The sequence below is a fragment of the Hyaena hyaena genome, unplaced genomic scaffold (assembly GCF_003009895.1).
Source record: "Hyaena hyaena isolate Hyena2069 unplaced genomic scaffold, ASM300989v1 scaffold_91, whole genome shotgun sequence".
NCBI lineage: Eukaryota > Metazoa > Chordata > Mammalia > Carnivora > Hyaenidae > Hyaena > Hyaena hyaena.
In genome coordinates, this window is record NW_024080725.1 from 513,210 (window position 1) to 527,084 (window position 13,875).

Sequence of the window (13,875 nt, forward strand, 5' to 3'; positions counted from 1 at the left end):
CCCCCCCCAACTCATCCAGTGCCCCAGATATGCAGATACTGGGGATCAGGGTGAGGCGGCCGCACTCTGCCTGGAAAAGCTGTGGTTGGCTGGCTAGGGGAAACTCAGAAGTTTCAGTTCTTCGGAAATCGGGTCTCCTCCCCACCCCTCCTCTTCCTAGATTTCCTCTCCCAAGACCACAAGGTCCCTTTCACCCACCGTTTTCCTAATCCCCTGCAGGTGGACAGGACTGGGGAGAGGGGCCTGCTCCAGGGGTCCTGAGGCTTTGTGCTTTGTCCCAGCCAATGGGACGAAGGCCCCTGGGGAGGTTCCAGGGGCCTTGTCTGTTTTCCCCACCTTTCCTTGAGCTGTGATGGAAACGTTCTGACACCAGATGGCAGCTGAAGTTCACGCGTTGGTGCCAGACTCTGGTCCTTTCACTGAGAGCGCCTTGCTTCCCCAGGCCCACCCCTTCGATGGACGTGTGGCAGTCATAGCCACACGCAGACTCGGTCCCAGACCACACTCCCGAATCCACTCCCATAACGGGATGGCTCTGGCTGACCTGGGGCAGTCGGGCACCAGCAAACTCCTCCAGAGAAGTAATTCCTAGCCCAGTCTCCCAGAGGCCATTTGTCCCTTCTGCCAAAGTGCACAGCCAGGATGAGCAAGAACTACATTCTTTGCTGCTTGCCCCTGAGGCCGTAAGAGATCTCAACCAGAACCAAGCCCTCTCTGATTACCTTGTTTCCCATCAAGGAATAATCATCCTTCAAGTACCTAAACCACCTCAGAGAATCTACTCCCCGAGCCTTGCCCCTAAAGCCAGCCCACGCTTAGACCAGAAAGCTTCACATGACAGGTAATTCCTTCCCCTGCCTCCGACCTCTCTGTCTCCTTTCCCAGTTCACGGGAGAGAAGGCTACTATCCCTCTGAGGCCTCCCAGCTCTGATATGAGGTAAAGAGTGCAGTGGAGCCTTTTAACCTCATTCTATCCCAAAAAGACTGTCCCAGGGCTGAGGCCGCTGCCGGGGTGGGACCGTGACTAGTGGCCGCGACACCAGCCATGCCAGTGGGCTGCGGACAAAGAGACCCCAGCTGGCACAGCTAACAAGGGCGTGCAGCCCGCTCTGCAGCCAGGCCCGCAGGTTGGGAAGAGGTTGCCAGCCCCCATGCGATTGATATGTGCCGTGCAGTGGCAGAGAGGAGGAGGGAGCTCAGTGGAGGACCGAGGAGAGGACAGGCTGGGGCAAGCCTTGAATGCTGATGACAAGTGGAAAATTTGAAACCTTGGGCACCAGGCAAGGCTGGAGCACTGGCAGGCATCCGAGCTGCTGCGATGGTTTTCTCTCCACTCATGCCTTCGAGTTTCTGTTCTCGGCATCTGGGATCGGCATTCTGGAATATTCAGATTTCGGTTTGGGAGGCTTGGAAAAGAAAAGAATAATTCCCCACAGGCAGATACTGAAATGAGCCGGGCAGCGCTGGTTGAGCCTAGGCTGTGGTCCCTCCCAAGGGGACCAGCATGCTGACTGCGGCCCTGGGAGCCTGGCTTCCGGGCTTTCCACCGCCCTTCGGCCGGGCCAGGTGACCTCAACCATTTCTCACGAGTTTACACCCGGTGTCTGGGGCAAGATGGTTGCTCCTTGAGGGTATCTTCCACTTCTGGGCACCAGGTAGGCAGAGCCCAAGAAATTCGAGTTTGGAATTTGGGTGGGACAGTGTCTGGGGAACTTTGCGACCGGCTTTGTCCTCCTCCTGTGCCTGACCATGACTCCTTGGTTTTTCAGGAAGCAAAGGCGACGTGGGCATGAAAGGAGACGCAGGGGCCATGGGACCCCCTGGAGCCCAGGGGAGCAAAGGTGACTCAGGGAAGCCAGGTCCCCCAGGTAAGAGGCCGTCCACTGGCCGGTAGATATTCCCTGTTTCTCTGGCAGACTGAGCTAGAGGGGAACAAACTCCCTAAAATCCTTCTTCATTGTAGGTGTGGCTGGATCTCCCGGAATGAAAGGAGACCAAGGTAAGAACTCTGGGAACCCAGGCATCATTCGAACTGCTACTGTGGCTGGGCAAAGTCAAGTCCAGAACATGACTCCACCGTCTTTAATTTCATTGTAGCATTAATGCGGACCACATGGGGTCTCTCAAAGCCAGCCCCCGCCTGGGAGGAACGGGCTTGGTTGGCATCCCCTTAGAGCTTGGCCATGGTCTGCCGCGCAGGGGTGTGGCACACACAGCCACGACCAGGGTGCCCAGGGAGCCCGTGGGCCCCAGACACTGCAGAGTCCCAGCAAAGATGAACACACTGCTCAGGCTGTAACTTATCTCCTACGGACTGGGCTAGTTCACGGCTTCTAAAGGGAGATGTTTAACGCTGCTCAGGAACACACGAGGCGATAGGAGGTACCCGTGTCATGGCTGAGAAGAGAGAGGAGTAGAGGGAGGGGTGGGCGGCCAGGCTCTCTGCCCACCACCCCCAATCTTGCAGTTGTCACTTGACTTGCAGGGCAACCTGGAGCGAAGGGTGTTCCCGGTTCTCCGGGCACGGTGGGACCCCCAGGTGCCAAGGGTGAGCCTGGCAGCGCTGGCCCCCCCGGGCTCACAGGTGAGATCCTCGCTCCTGCGGGGGGCATGGGAAGTGATGTCTGAAGAGCCACAGAACCCAGCCCTCATGCTCTCCGGGCATCTGCTGTACAGGACCATCAGGGACACCCGGGAGACCAGGAGCCGACGGCATGAAGGGAAGCAAGGGGGACCCAGGTAACAGAGGGTGTGGGTAGGGGGTGGAGGGGGTGCTGGGTGGACAGGGAGGAGCACTGTCTCTCAGAGGGCCCCCGAGAAGGAGGCACAGAGTTTCCTGGGCTCTGGTCCCTGAGGCACCTTGATTAAGGCCACTTCCCTCTGCCAGGGCCCTTTTAGCTCAAAGCCCTAAGGCTGTCCTCTCTCTGCCCAGCAGCCAAACCTCCACCACTAACGAGAAGAGAAGGGCAGCTGGCCCACATTGCCTCCTGGCCTGCCTTCCAGCTCTGTGTATAGTTTCTCTTCTCTCCTGCTGACCTGTAGGGGGGCCCCAAGGGCCAGGGCTCTGAATCCGGGTAGGGGATTGTCCCAAAGGGACTCAGGCTGGGAGGAGTGACCCCTGTGACCAAAGTCACAGTGACTACAGTAGACACCTTCATGCCAAGTTCCTCTAGGTTACAAACCATCAAACTAGTGTGATCTGCGTCCTAAACCTCTACGCCAATTTTGTTGAGTCTCTGAGTCTGAGCACCTACTGTGGCCTAGAAGGTCTGGGCCACTGTGTTGGGTGCTGGATCACCGTGATGCTTGCTTCCTGCCCTCACACACACAGGCTGGGGCAGGACACGGGCACACAGACTGTTGCCAGGTTGTGCCAGGCACACCGTATTGTGAGCTGTTCCATGGAGAAGTGGCCAATGCCCATTAGAAAGCCAAGTGCAGCCTGGAAGTATGGTAGCGGCACAAGGGCGAGAGTGTGGGCTGTGCGGCCGCGTAGGGTGGCCAGGGACAGTCTTCCGTGACCCCAGCCTCTGCCAGAGCCGAAGGCCAGTCCGTGTGAGACAACCTGATGCCCTCGTGCGGAGTGGTGCACAGACCTGCACCAGTGTTGTGTCTTCTCAGTGCTCAATGATCAACGGGTTGACTGATGGATGGATTGAGTCCTTAAATGTGACTTAACTCAGCTAAGTGCTTCAGTTGCACAGTGTCCCCTGTCTGGCAAGGGTGGCAAAAGACAGCGCAGCACAGGAACGATGTAAGGGCTAGAGCTGGGGCTCGTAGTAGAATGAGTGGAGCTTGGCCCTGTGGAGGAGGGGGATAGGAAATCTAGAGAGAGGGAACAGAGCAAGTGAAGTCACAGAAGAATGCGGGAGGGCTCTGTAGGCTGATGTCCCTGGCATCGAGGGTGGAGACGTGAGAGAGGGTCAGGAGCTCTGGCCAGAGGGGTAAGTGGGGCCACTTCCTGGCTGGCACTTGACTCTGGGCCTTCAGCTATCTGGGCTTTTCTGAAGATTATCAGGAGCTGTGGCCCAGGCACCTCTAGCACCCACTGCCCTTCCAGTCCATGGGCTCCTGGAGTTGATTTCTTGTTCATGGATTGCGTGTCAGTGTGGGGAGGATATCTGCTCCCTGATGCCATGTAGATGCCACTTGAAGGCAGGCAGCCAGGTGTCACCTTCTAGAAAGGTTCCATCTGGCTGTGGTGGTCAGATGCCCCTGACATGTGGGCTGCCACCTCCTCCTGATCACATGTATTGTCACCTTCTCTGGTCCCAGATTTTAGGGCCTGAGGCTGCCCTGTCCCTGAGTTTTCTGTTTGGCTTCATAAGGATGGTGGCTTTTACCCCTCAACTATAAACAGTGAGTCTCTGTCCCCACCTGTCCCCACTCTTCCCCCACTGCCAGACCAATGGTTCTTAATCTTAACCAAGCAAGGGTATTCGGGGAAAAGCATAATATTATCCACAAGGAGCACCGTTAAGTTAAGTTAAGTTAAGTTAAGTTAAGTTAAGTTAAGTTAAGTTAAGTTAAGTTCTGTCTCACTGCAACTTGCCCAGCCTTGAGGAGCCAGGACAAGCCAGGGCTGGAATCCAAGCCCAAAGCCTGAGGCCTCGCCCACTGCACTCCGTCAGGCCGCCTTCCTGCCCAGGCATGGAGGCCTGAACGTGCTCCCTTACCCCCATCGGGCACTCTCCATCCCACACCTTCTCTCTCCATCCCAGGCCAGGGACGATTAGAGCTGAGGCTCTAGCAGCTTCTACCACTCTGAGAAGGAGATGACGTTCTCAGGCCCTGTTACGGCTCTTCATTATTTACCCCCAAACCCACTTCCCTTACAGCATAGAGACTGTTGGCCCTTAGCCTGGGGATCAGTTTAACCCCATTATCAAGTTCCTGTATATTTGCTGAGCACTTTTTGGGGGGATTTCCACCAATCAGGCCTGCTGGTGAATCCCAAACGGGCAAATGCTAAGGGGTATTCTTTAGTTCTGGCTCCCCTGCCTTGAGTAAACATGGTGGTTATGTTTTCAGCGTGGAGCGTGTGATACTTACAGCTTATGTACAACTGCATAGATTTCCCACACAAATCCAAATGCCGGTCTTGATCTTGTAGCTAATGGCCCACATGGACATCTCAAGAGGGAATGCCCACAGGTCCATAATCTGGTCACACACAGGCGGGTCTACCCACCTCCCCGAGTCAGGGGTTAATGAATTTTTGGAGATTTCTGAAGTAGGAAAAGGAAGGCTGGGCCCCTACACAGGATCCCAGCCTTCTTATCATGGAAGATAATACACACTTTTTCATGTCAGGACGCTGGTATTCCCCAAACTGGAGACATTCCAGTGTTTATCCAGTTTGGATGATATCAAGCCAGTGTTGTGAACCAATGTATTTCCCATTTCGTAAATAAAATCATTAATCTCTCAAGAGGATATCTAGCCCCCCTAGATGAGAACAGAGAAATGACAGTGCCTTGGCTTGACCTAGGGAACAGCTAGATCCTATTATCGTGCGTTAATTACATGTATCTAAACAAAGAAGCCTGTTTATGATTAGCAATGCCTCTGGGCCAGGCGCTGTGCTTGGGATTTACTCCCCTGATCTTAGTTCCCCTGCCCACACTCCTGAGTTTCACTACCTTACAGCAGAGGAAGCAAAGACTCCCTCAAGGGCAAAGCCTCTCCTGAATATACTCTGAATCCAGGAGTTAATCCCAAAGTCAGATTCCAAAACTGTGCTGTTCCAGACTTTGTCATATAGAATAACAGAGCGTAGAGCTCCAGAGAAGTCAGAATCGCCTGGACTTCTGTTCCCAGGTAAATCCTGGCTCTGTCACCAGATCCCCCTCCTGCCGTGAACAGCCACTAACCACACCCCACCCCATCCTGGTGAAATGTTTCCCCTCCCTCACTGACACCTCTCGAGAGAAAGGAGCCAGCTCAGATTAAAGATGGTGAAGAGGAAATTCTTTTCCTTCTGTCGGGAAGACAAAGTACACAGTTAATGTATTAAGTCGGGCATTATCACTCAGCAGAACTGTCTCTCAGGGTCATTTCCTTTAGCATTCACTGAACAGCAGTTTACCAAACCCCCCAAACTTCGGTTTCTCCCCTTAACCTTTGATCTTCCAAAGAATGACAAAATCATTTGATTTTGAAGTGGGGAGAATTGCAAAACACAAAAACCCCACACACAAAAACATAATTTTAGCTCAAAATCCCTTAGCTGTTCTGAAGTTTGTTTGGAAATGAGGAAGGGCTCGCTTCATCATGTGGTCATGCCATTTCTCTTTCTCTCATTCCACCTCATAAAATGATGTTAGAAGCAGCCAAAACATTTCAGCTCCAAAACACCGATCTGATTAGAAGTTCTGCATCTCAACATCCCTTCCTGTCTAAAATACAGCAAGAATCTGAATTTCCCATGTTCTTTTATTTTCCTCTTGAGGCAAAGCCAAAATGCAAATAACCTGAAATCCGTTTTCTCGTCTGTATTTTAAGACATTTTACTTTGAAGGTAAGCAGCAAAGAATTAGTCATAATAGCAATTAAGCCCTGCATTGTGAATATAGTTTCTCAGCTCATTCCAGCCCCCATGTCTAAGGACTGAGTTAGCCCCAGAATTTACTGAATTCTATCAAATCACATTACTAAATTGTCACTTATAAAACTTTTCTCATTTGCCTCTAAATTTCTCAGGGATAGCTGCAGATTTCTACAGGCACTCAGTGTTTGGTCCCCTGCTTGCTACGCAGCTCAATCTGTCAGTTATTAAACTCATCGACTTGCCAAGCTCCACTTAACCTGTATGTCAGGGAAGCATTGAAGAAAGTTTCCTAATGCACTAGAAATTTCTGCATTAAATCAGAGTTGGGAGACTTGCTCCCCAACTTGCCCCGGGCTGGAGTTTCCTCCCCTGTGGAATGAGAGGAATAGTCTAGAATAATATCCCTGTCCCTGCTAGTTTGACAGCACTCTGGGTTTGAAATGGACAGTTTCTCCTCAGAGCGGGAACATTCCAAGCTTTTAGGCAAAATACTAGCTGAGCGCTAAACAGTAAGAGGACAGTGCTTTCGAACTACATGATTTTCTTGGGAGAAAATCATTTCTCTAAATAAACACCTTGCAAATACATAGTTTGGGGTCCCCTCAGCTTGGGATGTGTGCAATATCCAGGAAAACCCAGTTAGCTATGGTTAAGAGGAGAAACCCAGCATTTGTTGGCCTCCCAGACAGGAAGGCAGTGGGGAGAAGGTGGGCTGTGCCCCCTTAAAGCATCAGTGAGGTTTGTTTAAGGCAGTGGTCTCTGGACCAATGGCATCAAAGTTCACCTGGGAACTTGCTAGAAGTGCAGAGTCTCAGATCCCCACCCCAGATCCACTGAATCAGCAACATCGGGTAGAGCCTAACAGGCTGGTTTGTCTGGCAAGCCCTGTGCTGGTGATTCTGATGCACCCCGAGTGTGACTACTCATTCAGGGGAGCGGGATGGCCCACGGTGGGCCGGGGGTGTCTTTGGAAGCAGGTAGACAGCCCGAGGGCAACTCCAGGAAGGTGTGAGCTGCTGTGGGAACCAGACACAGGGAGCTACAGCACCCAAGGGGAGGCCAGGCCTGGGTTACAACTCAAGTCCGCCACACACTACCTGTGTGACCTTGGATAAATCACCTGGCATCTGGGACTGTGGACTTCCTCCTCTTCCGTAAGAAGGAAAATGGCACTACCGTGTAGGGCAGCTGGAAGATGGAATGAGGCAGTACCTGTGAAGCCCCTGGCGTGGTGCCTGGTAGAGGGCTGGCAGCAGCAGAGTCCCCAAGGGGGTAAGGGGGTAGGGAGGACGGTGTGAGAAATGAGCCGGGTGGGGTCATGCTGCAGGGACCACAGACCTAGAGAATAGGGGATTCTGTCTGTACAGGGTGCTTGTTGTTTGGTGCGTTGGGGACAGCTGGAGCTGGGCCCTTCTTCGGGAAGGGACTATAAGGGGAGGTCACAGGGCCTCGCGTCCCTGAACCTGTCTTCCAGGGACAGACTCTTGAGGTAGAGATTTCTGCAACCCGGTGTCCTCTAGGATGCAAAGAGCCAAGAGTCAAGGTATGGCCCGTCTTTCTATTTATTAACAACCAAAGACATTATTTCTGAGTGTAGCTTCTCCTCTCTAATTTTGACACATGCAATTCAGAAGTAGGTGAGGGGAGGGGAAACATCTGCCACCTCTGCTGGGCGACCTCAGGTCACCAGCAAACATTTATGGGACTCATTGGGCAGCAAGCCCAGAACTCACGTGGGCCAGTGTCTGAGGCACTCCCCACTGAGAGGGGAGGCAGATGCATGAAAACAGGGTCCATGGGGTCCCTGGGACGGTGTCTACTGAGCACACGCCAGATATGAAGCTCAGCACATGACACGGAGGGCTTCGTTTCAGGCTCCCGAGTGTCCCACCCCCCGCCCCGAGGCAGCCAGGAGAGTCAGAGGAGGAAAGTGGAGCTCCCAGAGGGCAGCGCCTGGCTCAAGGTCACAGAGGCAGATGCAAGCCCGGGGTCTCTGACTTTGGCCACTTTGCTCCCTTGAAAGGGAGTGTGCCATCCATGGGCGAGGCCAGAGAAGGCTTCACAGTTGGCAACATCTGACAACTTATCGGGTTTCACAGGCTTGATCTGAGTTGTCCAGGGGATGGGAGAGGGAGGGGCTGCAGCACGTGTCAATGGCCCCGGAGTGAGCTGGGGCTGCCTGCCAGGGTCTGACCTCTGAGGGTCCTTTAGCCCTTAGAAGAAACTTCCTTCCGATCCTTGGTCCCGTCCCATCCCTAACATGAGGGACTGAACTCGCTGCCCTCTCAGATCCTTCCAGTGCTTCCTGCTTCTCTGATGCCAAGGCCTACAGTAGCAGCTCTGAGTCCTGGGGTTTCTTACCTACTTCCAGGCGGCTCCCGGCCTCAGGGGAATAATCGCAAGGGCTGCTGGGAGCCAGGAATGTCCTTGCTCATTATTCCAGAAAGGGATCCCGAAGAGGTCCGCCAGGCCCCTCGCCTGCCGCCCATTGACCAGCACACAGTAGGTGCTTAGGAAAGTCAGACATTGAAGGGAGAGGCAGGAAGTTCCCCAGGTAGGAACTTCCCCCAGGCAATGGGCAAGTTGGGTAACTGGGTTCCCTGAGGCTGCTGGTCATTGCCACAGGTGGACTTGAGCCAAGGGAAGGACGCCAGTTGGGGGCGTGTGGAGGTGAGCACAGTGCTCCTCTTGTTCGTCTCTAGCAACTGTGGCTTCCCAGGCAATACTGAGCTTTCATTTCCCCAAGTCTGTGTGTCTTAGAGAGTCCTGTTTCTCTGGAATCAAATCGGTTTTGGCGCTAAAAGTCAAGAAACCACAACGTTTCAGGGCACCTGGGCGGCTCAGTCAGTTAAGTGGCCCACTCTTGATTTCCGCTCGGGTCACGATGTCACGATTCGGGGGTTGAGCCCCACATCGGGGTCTGTACTGACAGCGTGGAGTGTGCTTGGGATTCTCGCCCTCTCCCTCTCTCTCTGCCTCCAACCCCCCACTGGCTTGCTCTCTCTCTCAAAATAAATAAATAAACTTTAAAAAAGTTTACAAAAAAAAATAAAAAGGAAACCACAGTGGTGCTAAACCAGCAAAGTATTCCCTACCTGTTATTTCTCTCCTCTTCATGTGGGTCTTCCAGGAAAGTCAGTGAACAAGGGGATGAGTGGGTGGAAGGAGGGAAGGAAAGGAGGGAGAGAGAAAGGATCTTTCACATTAGAACCACAAATACTATCATCACCAATGATGGCAGTGATTATTTTTCCATGTTCTGGACATGAGACCCTTTAGCCACATAGATCTTATGCCACATTAGGGCCATGATGAAATAAACCAACAAATTCTACAGAGCAACCACTGTGGGTAAGAGCCCCCAAACACTCCTGGCGACCAGTGAGTCCCCTCCACAGGCTTTTGGAAATAAAGACAACTTTGTTTTCAAAATATCTCTCAATTCCTTTCCAATAAAATGCAGCAGGAAGGAATGGGACTGGAGTTAGACACACTGGAGTTCGTTACAATCGGACGAAGAAGGCCAGCCACTAAATCCAGAGTCTGTCTGTCTGTCTAAGGCAGACTTTCATCTACTCCATTTCTATTTGTCCTCAACACATGTCCCCATTTATCTGCAGTCTGTCTCCTTTTATGCTCTGCTCAGGAGGCTTTAAACAATTGTGGAGAACCAATGTATCTTTCCGTCTGCATTAATCAGGCAAAAAGTAGAGGTTGTCTAAGATTAAAAGTGTCTAATATCTAAGTTTTATTATCTTCCCCTCTTTTTTTTTTTTTTTTTGTATTTCGATCTTAGGACTTCAAGGACAGAAAGGAACAAAAGGAGAATCAGGATTTCCAGGTAAAGGGCCGGACTTCATTTTAATTTCTCAGAATGATGTCTGGAAAACCTCGCGCTTAGAGGACAGGTCGGGTTGACTTTGAACATGATGCTATAACCTTTCCCCAAACGGGCCGGCGCCCAAGCCTGTTTGAGGCTAAGATTCCAGGGCTCTGTCCCTCAAGCCTCAGGTTCTTTCCCCTGGAAAACCTGGAGAGCGACAGAACTCAGTAACCTGAGGGGGTAGGGGTAGGGGGCTGGCTGAGGGTAGAGAAAGGGTAAGAAGGGCCCGGAGAGCTGGGCCAGCTGGTAGCTTCAGGCCGTACGCCCACCATGGAGCTGTGTGGCCTTCATCTCCACCTGCCAGGTGGGCTGTGGGGCCTCTCTCTGCTTCCCCATACCTGCCATGGTCCATCTCTGTCTTTCCTTTGGCCCCTCAAGCCCCTCCCCTCCTCTCCCTGCCGCTTCCCACGAGCCTGTTAGATCGATCACCTCCCAAGCCCCCACCTGTGGTTGGTCACTGCACGCAGCGCTTCCCACAGAGAGCATCCTTCTAGTCTTCTCCACAGTCCCGCCCCCATGGGCACCAACGTAAAACTTCCCAGACGCATTTCTTGAACCCTCTTTCTTCCTCCTGATCCAGAACAAAGCATCTGACCAACATGGCCTCTCTCCTGATCTGCGTATTCAGTTCCTGTTTTCACTTGCTAAAGGAGAATGGGGGACTTAGACACAGGATAGCACGTTCTCTCAATGGCCAGAACTTGCACACAATCATACCGTTCAATGAGGACCCACAACCCCTGGAGTCCTGTCACCTGTTTTTACCTGTGTCTGCTCAACCAGCATTCAGAGGGGATTCCGGGGGGAGATCAGAGCAATGCCCCACCTCCCACTGCCCCTCAAGGTGGGCCACAGGCAGGGCTGAACACCCAAACGGCCCACTCATGGAAGCGCGAAACGTGGTGGTCAAGGACAACACGGTCCCTGAAGACCAAGGTCCTTGGTTCCCCTGGGAAAGCAGAACAAAGCATCTGACCAACATGGCCTCTCTCCTCTCCAGGCCCTGCAGGCATGAAGGGCGACAAAGGAAACCCGGGCCTCGTAGGCCTCACTGGTGCACCCGGACTGAAAGGCCAAAAGGGAGACCCAGGAGTGAAAGGTAAGGCCTCCGTCTCTGATCTGTGGGTTCTAAGGAGAGTCCCTATTGCATGGGGTCTGGAAGTTTCCAGAACCAGAGGTGTAGAGGTTTGCTGGCTCCTCCCTGGACAAGTTATGGGCTGGGACTGCCCTTGACCCTGAGCATGCAGAGGTGAATAAGGCACGTCCTGGGCGGACATGTGGACCAGTGATCGCATGACGCCCAGCCCGTGCCCAGGCCACTGGAACTTTCCACAAAGCAGCTGCTCCCCACTCCATACCTCTTCCCTATTACATGCTCCTCACTGATCTAGCTTAAATCCTGCATGCTGTAGTGTAAGCCTATTTCGTCTTGCTCAGTCATCGGCTCCCAGGGTACATCCAGCACTCACGATGCCAGGTCACTGGGAATACTGGAAGAGAGAGTCTGACCTTCCCCCATCCCCCACCCTCCTCCCAGTGCTGGCAAAGAAGGGTGAGGAGGTCCTGGCTTCTTGGTTGCCTTCATATTGTGTATGGGGCTTTTTTCCCCCCCTTGTGACAGGATCCTCTGGACAGCAAGGGATACAGGGACAAAAAGGTCAAAAAGGTAATCATTCTTTCTATTCTTTTAAATTTGGGCTTTAGAGGAAACTCTGTACTTGAGAACTGTAGGTGCGAGGGGGAGCGGGTCCAATTCTCAGAGAAATTCCTCAGTTTGGGAAGAGCTAACCGGCTCGTGCCTTGGCTAAGCCTGCCCCTGGCTGAGAGCCACAACACAGCCAGTTAGTTCCCATCCTCTCCCCCCACTGAACCCCCATTCCTTCTCCTTCTCTCTTCTTCCCTCCTTCCCTGTGTCTCCCCTCCCCTCTTTCCCTCCCTCTATTTTCCCCTCACCTCTTCCTTTTCTTTTCCCAATAAGGCAAGGCAAGGTCACCTGCAGGTGCATGGAGGTTGTGCGGGTACCATATGTGGACATCCCTGGTGCTGGGGACGGTCACGCAGGGGGCTTGCTTTTCCAGCAACAGAGAAGCAGAGAGTGCATCTGCGTGGAGCCCCAGGCCGTTCTCACGTCTCTCATGTACGTCTTGCACCCAGGTGAATCCCTAGTGTCCGTCAGGATTATTGGCTCTAGAAACCGAGGCCGGGCTGAAGTTTACTATAACGGTGCCTGGGGGACCATCTGCGATGATGACTGGGACAATTCAGATGCCACTGTCTTCTGCCGCATGCTGGGCTTCTCCAGGGGAAGGGCCCTTGTCAACATGACACCTGGTGAGTGGGTCTTCAGCCGGGAGCTTCTTTCCTTGAGCCCTTCCCTTTGGCTGTGAGTGACTCAGTGAGTGTGGGTTCAAAGAAAAGGGTTGGTTTAAGCAACTGAACGAACAGTCCTAGAGTTCAGTGCCCCTGGTGGACAGCCTTCCAGGCGGGTGGCCCCAGGAAAGAGATGATTTCCCTTTCCCAGCAGTGAGAGCAAGGGTTTGGTTGGGGCTCCCGCTAACCTGGCTTGGACCACTGTCTGCACGGCCCTGAAGCCAGGTCGCTCCATGACCGACGGGGCTTGTGAGGCAGGACTCTCTAAAGGACGGCTAGGCACAGGTCCTGGAAGGCAGGGCAGGCAAACGCAGGTGTTCATCTCAGCTTGGTCTGGAAACTAGAGACCAGGACAGGCCATGTTGTGACCGTCTTTAAGGAGAAGGTGCAAAGGGATGAGAAAATAAATCAGCACCTTGGACCTGAGTAGATGCGAGGAAGATCAGCTGTCTACCGCCAAATGGAAGTTGGCCCCTAATTGTGCTTCCTCTCTCTCCTTGCCTTCTGTATATCCAGGCACTGGGGATATCTGGCTGGATAACGTCGCCTGTCAAGGGACAGAGGGAACCCTGTGGAGTTGCAGCAAGAATAGCTGGGGCTCTCACAACTGCAACCACAGTGAGGATGCGGGTGTGGAATGCAGCTGACCCCTCACAGCCCCTCCACTGCTCTGCTCCCAAAGTGTCTGCAGGCAGGGACACTCAACTCACCTGGGGCAGGGCCGCTGCTCTCTGGGGGCTCACTCTGGGGTGGGGTCACTAATAAAGCTCAAAGCGCTACCTGGTAATGTCATTGGCTGGGGCTGAAATCACTAGTTTGTACCTCTCATCCATTACTGAGGAGCCCACTCAACGCACCCATTTCACTGAGTTCTCACTGGGGGAACAGTGGAGTCTCAATTTGGGGGAGCTGAATGCGACATGGAAAGTGAAGAGTGCCTGAAGTCAAAGTGAGGCACGACCCTCCCTTCCATCCATCCGCCAGTGAAGGGGGACGTTGGTATGTCTTAGATGGCATATTGCATGATAAATAGGAACTGTGGCTTTAAGCATGAAAATTAGTTTTCTTAGG

At 53.1% G+C, this 13,875-nt stretch overlaps 1 protein-coding gene across 2 annotated transcripts in view; it reads left to right on the top strand.

Annotated features, from left to right (window-relative positions):
* The window catches only part of MARCO (macrophage receptor with collagenous structure), a 35,834-nt gene extending 22,245 nt beyond the window's left edge, over positions 1-13,589 (top strand). For both annotated transcript variants that reach the window (XM_039234866.1, XM_039234867.1), the window contains 9 exons: positions 1,771-1,869; positions 1,965-2,000; positions 2,487-2,585; positions 2,678-2,740; positions 10,348-10,392; positions 11,435-11,533; positions 12,056-12,100; positions 12,589-12,765; positions 13,321-13,589. In XM_039234866.1, the coding sequence (XP_039090797.1) occupies positions 1,771-1,869; positions 1,965-2,000; positions 2,487-2,585; positions 2,678-2,740; positions 10,348-10,392; positions 11,435-11,533; positions 12,056-12,100; positions 12,589-12,765; positions 13,321-13,451 (794 nt within the window). In that variant the 3' untranslated portion in view covers positions 13,452-13,589. The remainder of the gene's footprint in view (positions 1-1,770; positions 1,870-1,964; positions 2,001-2,486; positions 2,586-2,677; positions 2,741-10,347; positions 10,393-11,434; positions 11,534-12,055; positions 12,101-12,588; positions 12,766-13,320) is intronic.
* Positions 13,590-13,875: the final 286 nt, after the last annotated feature.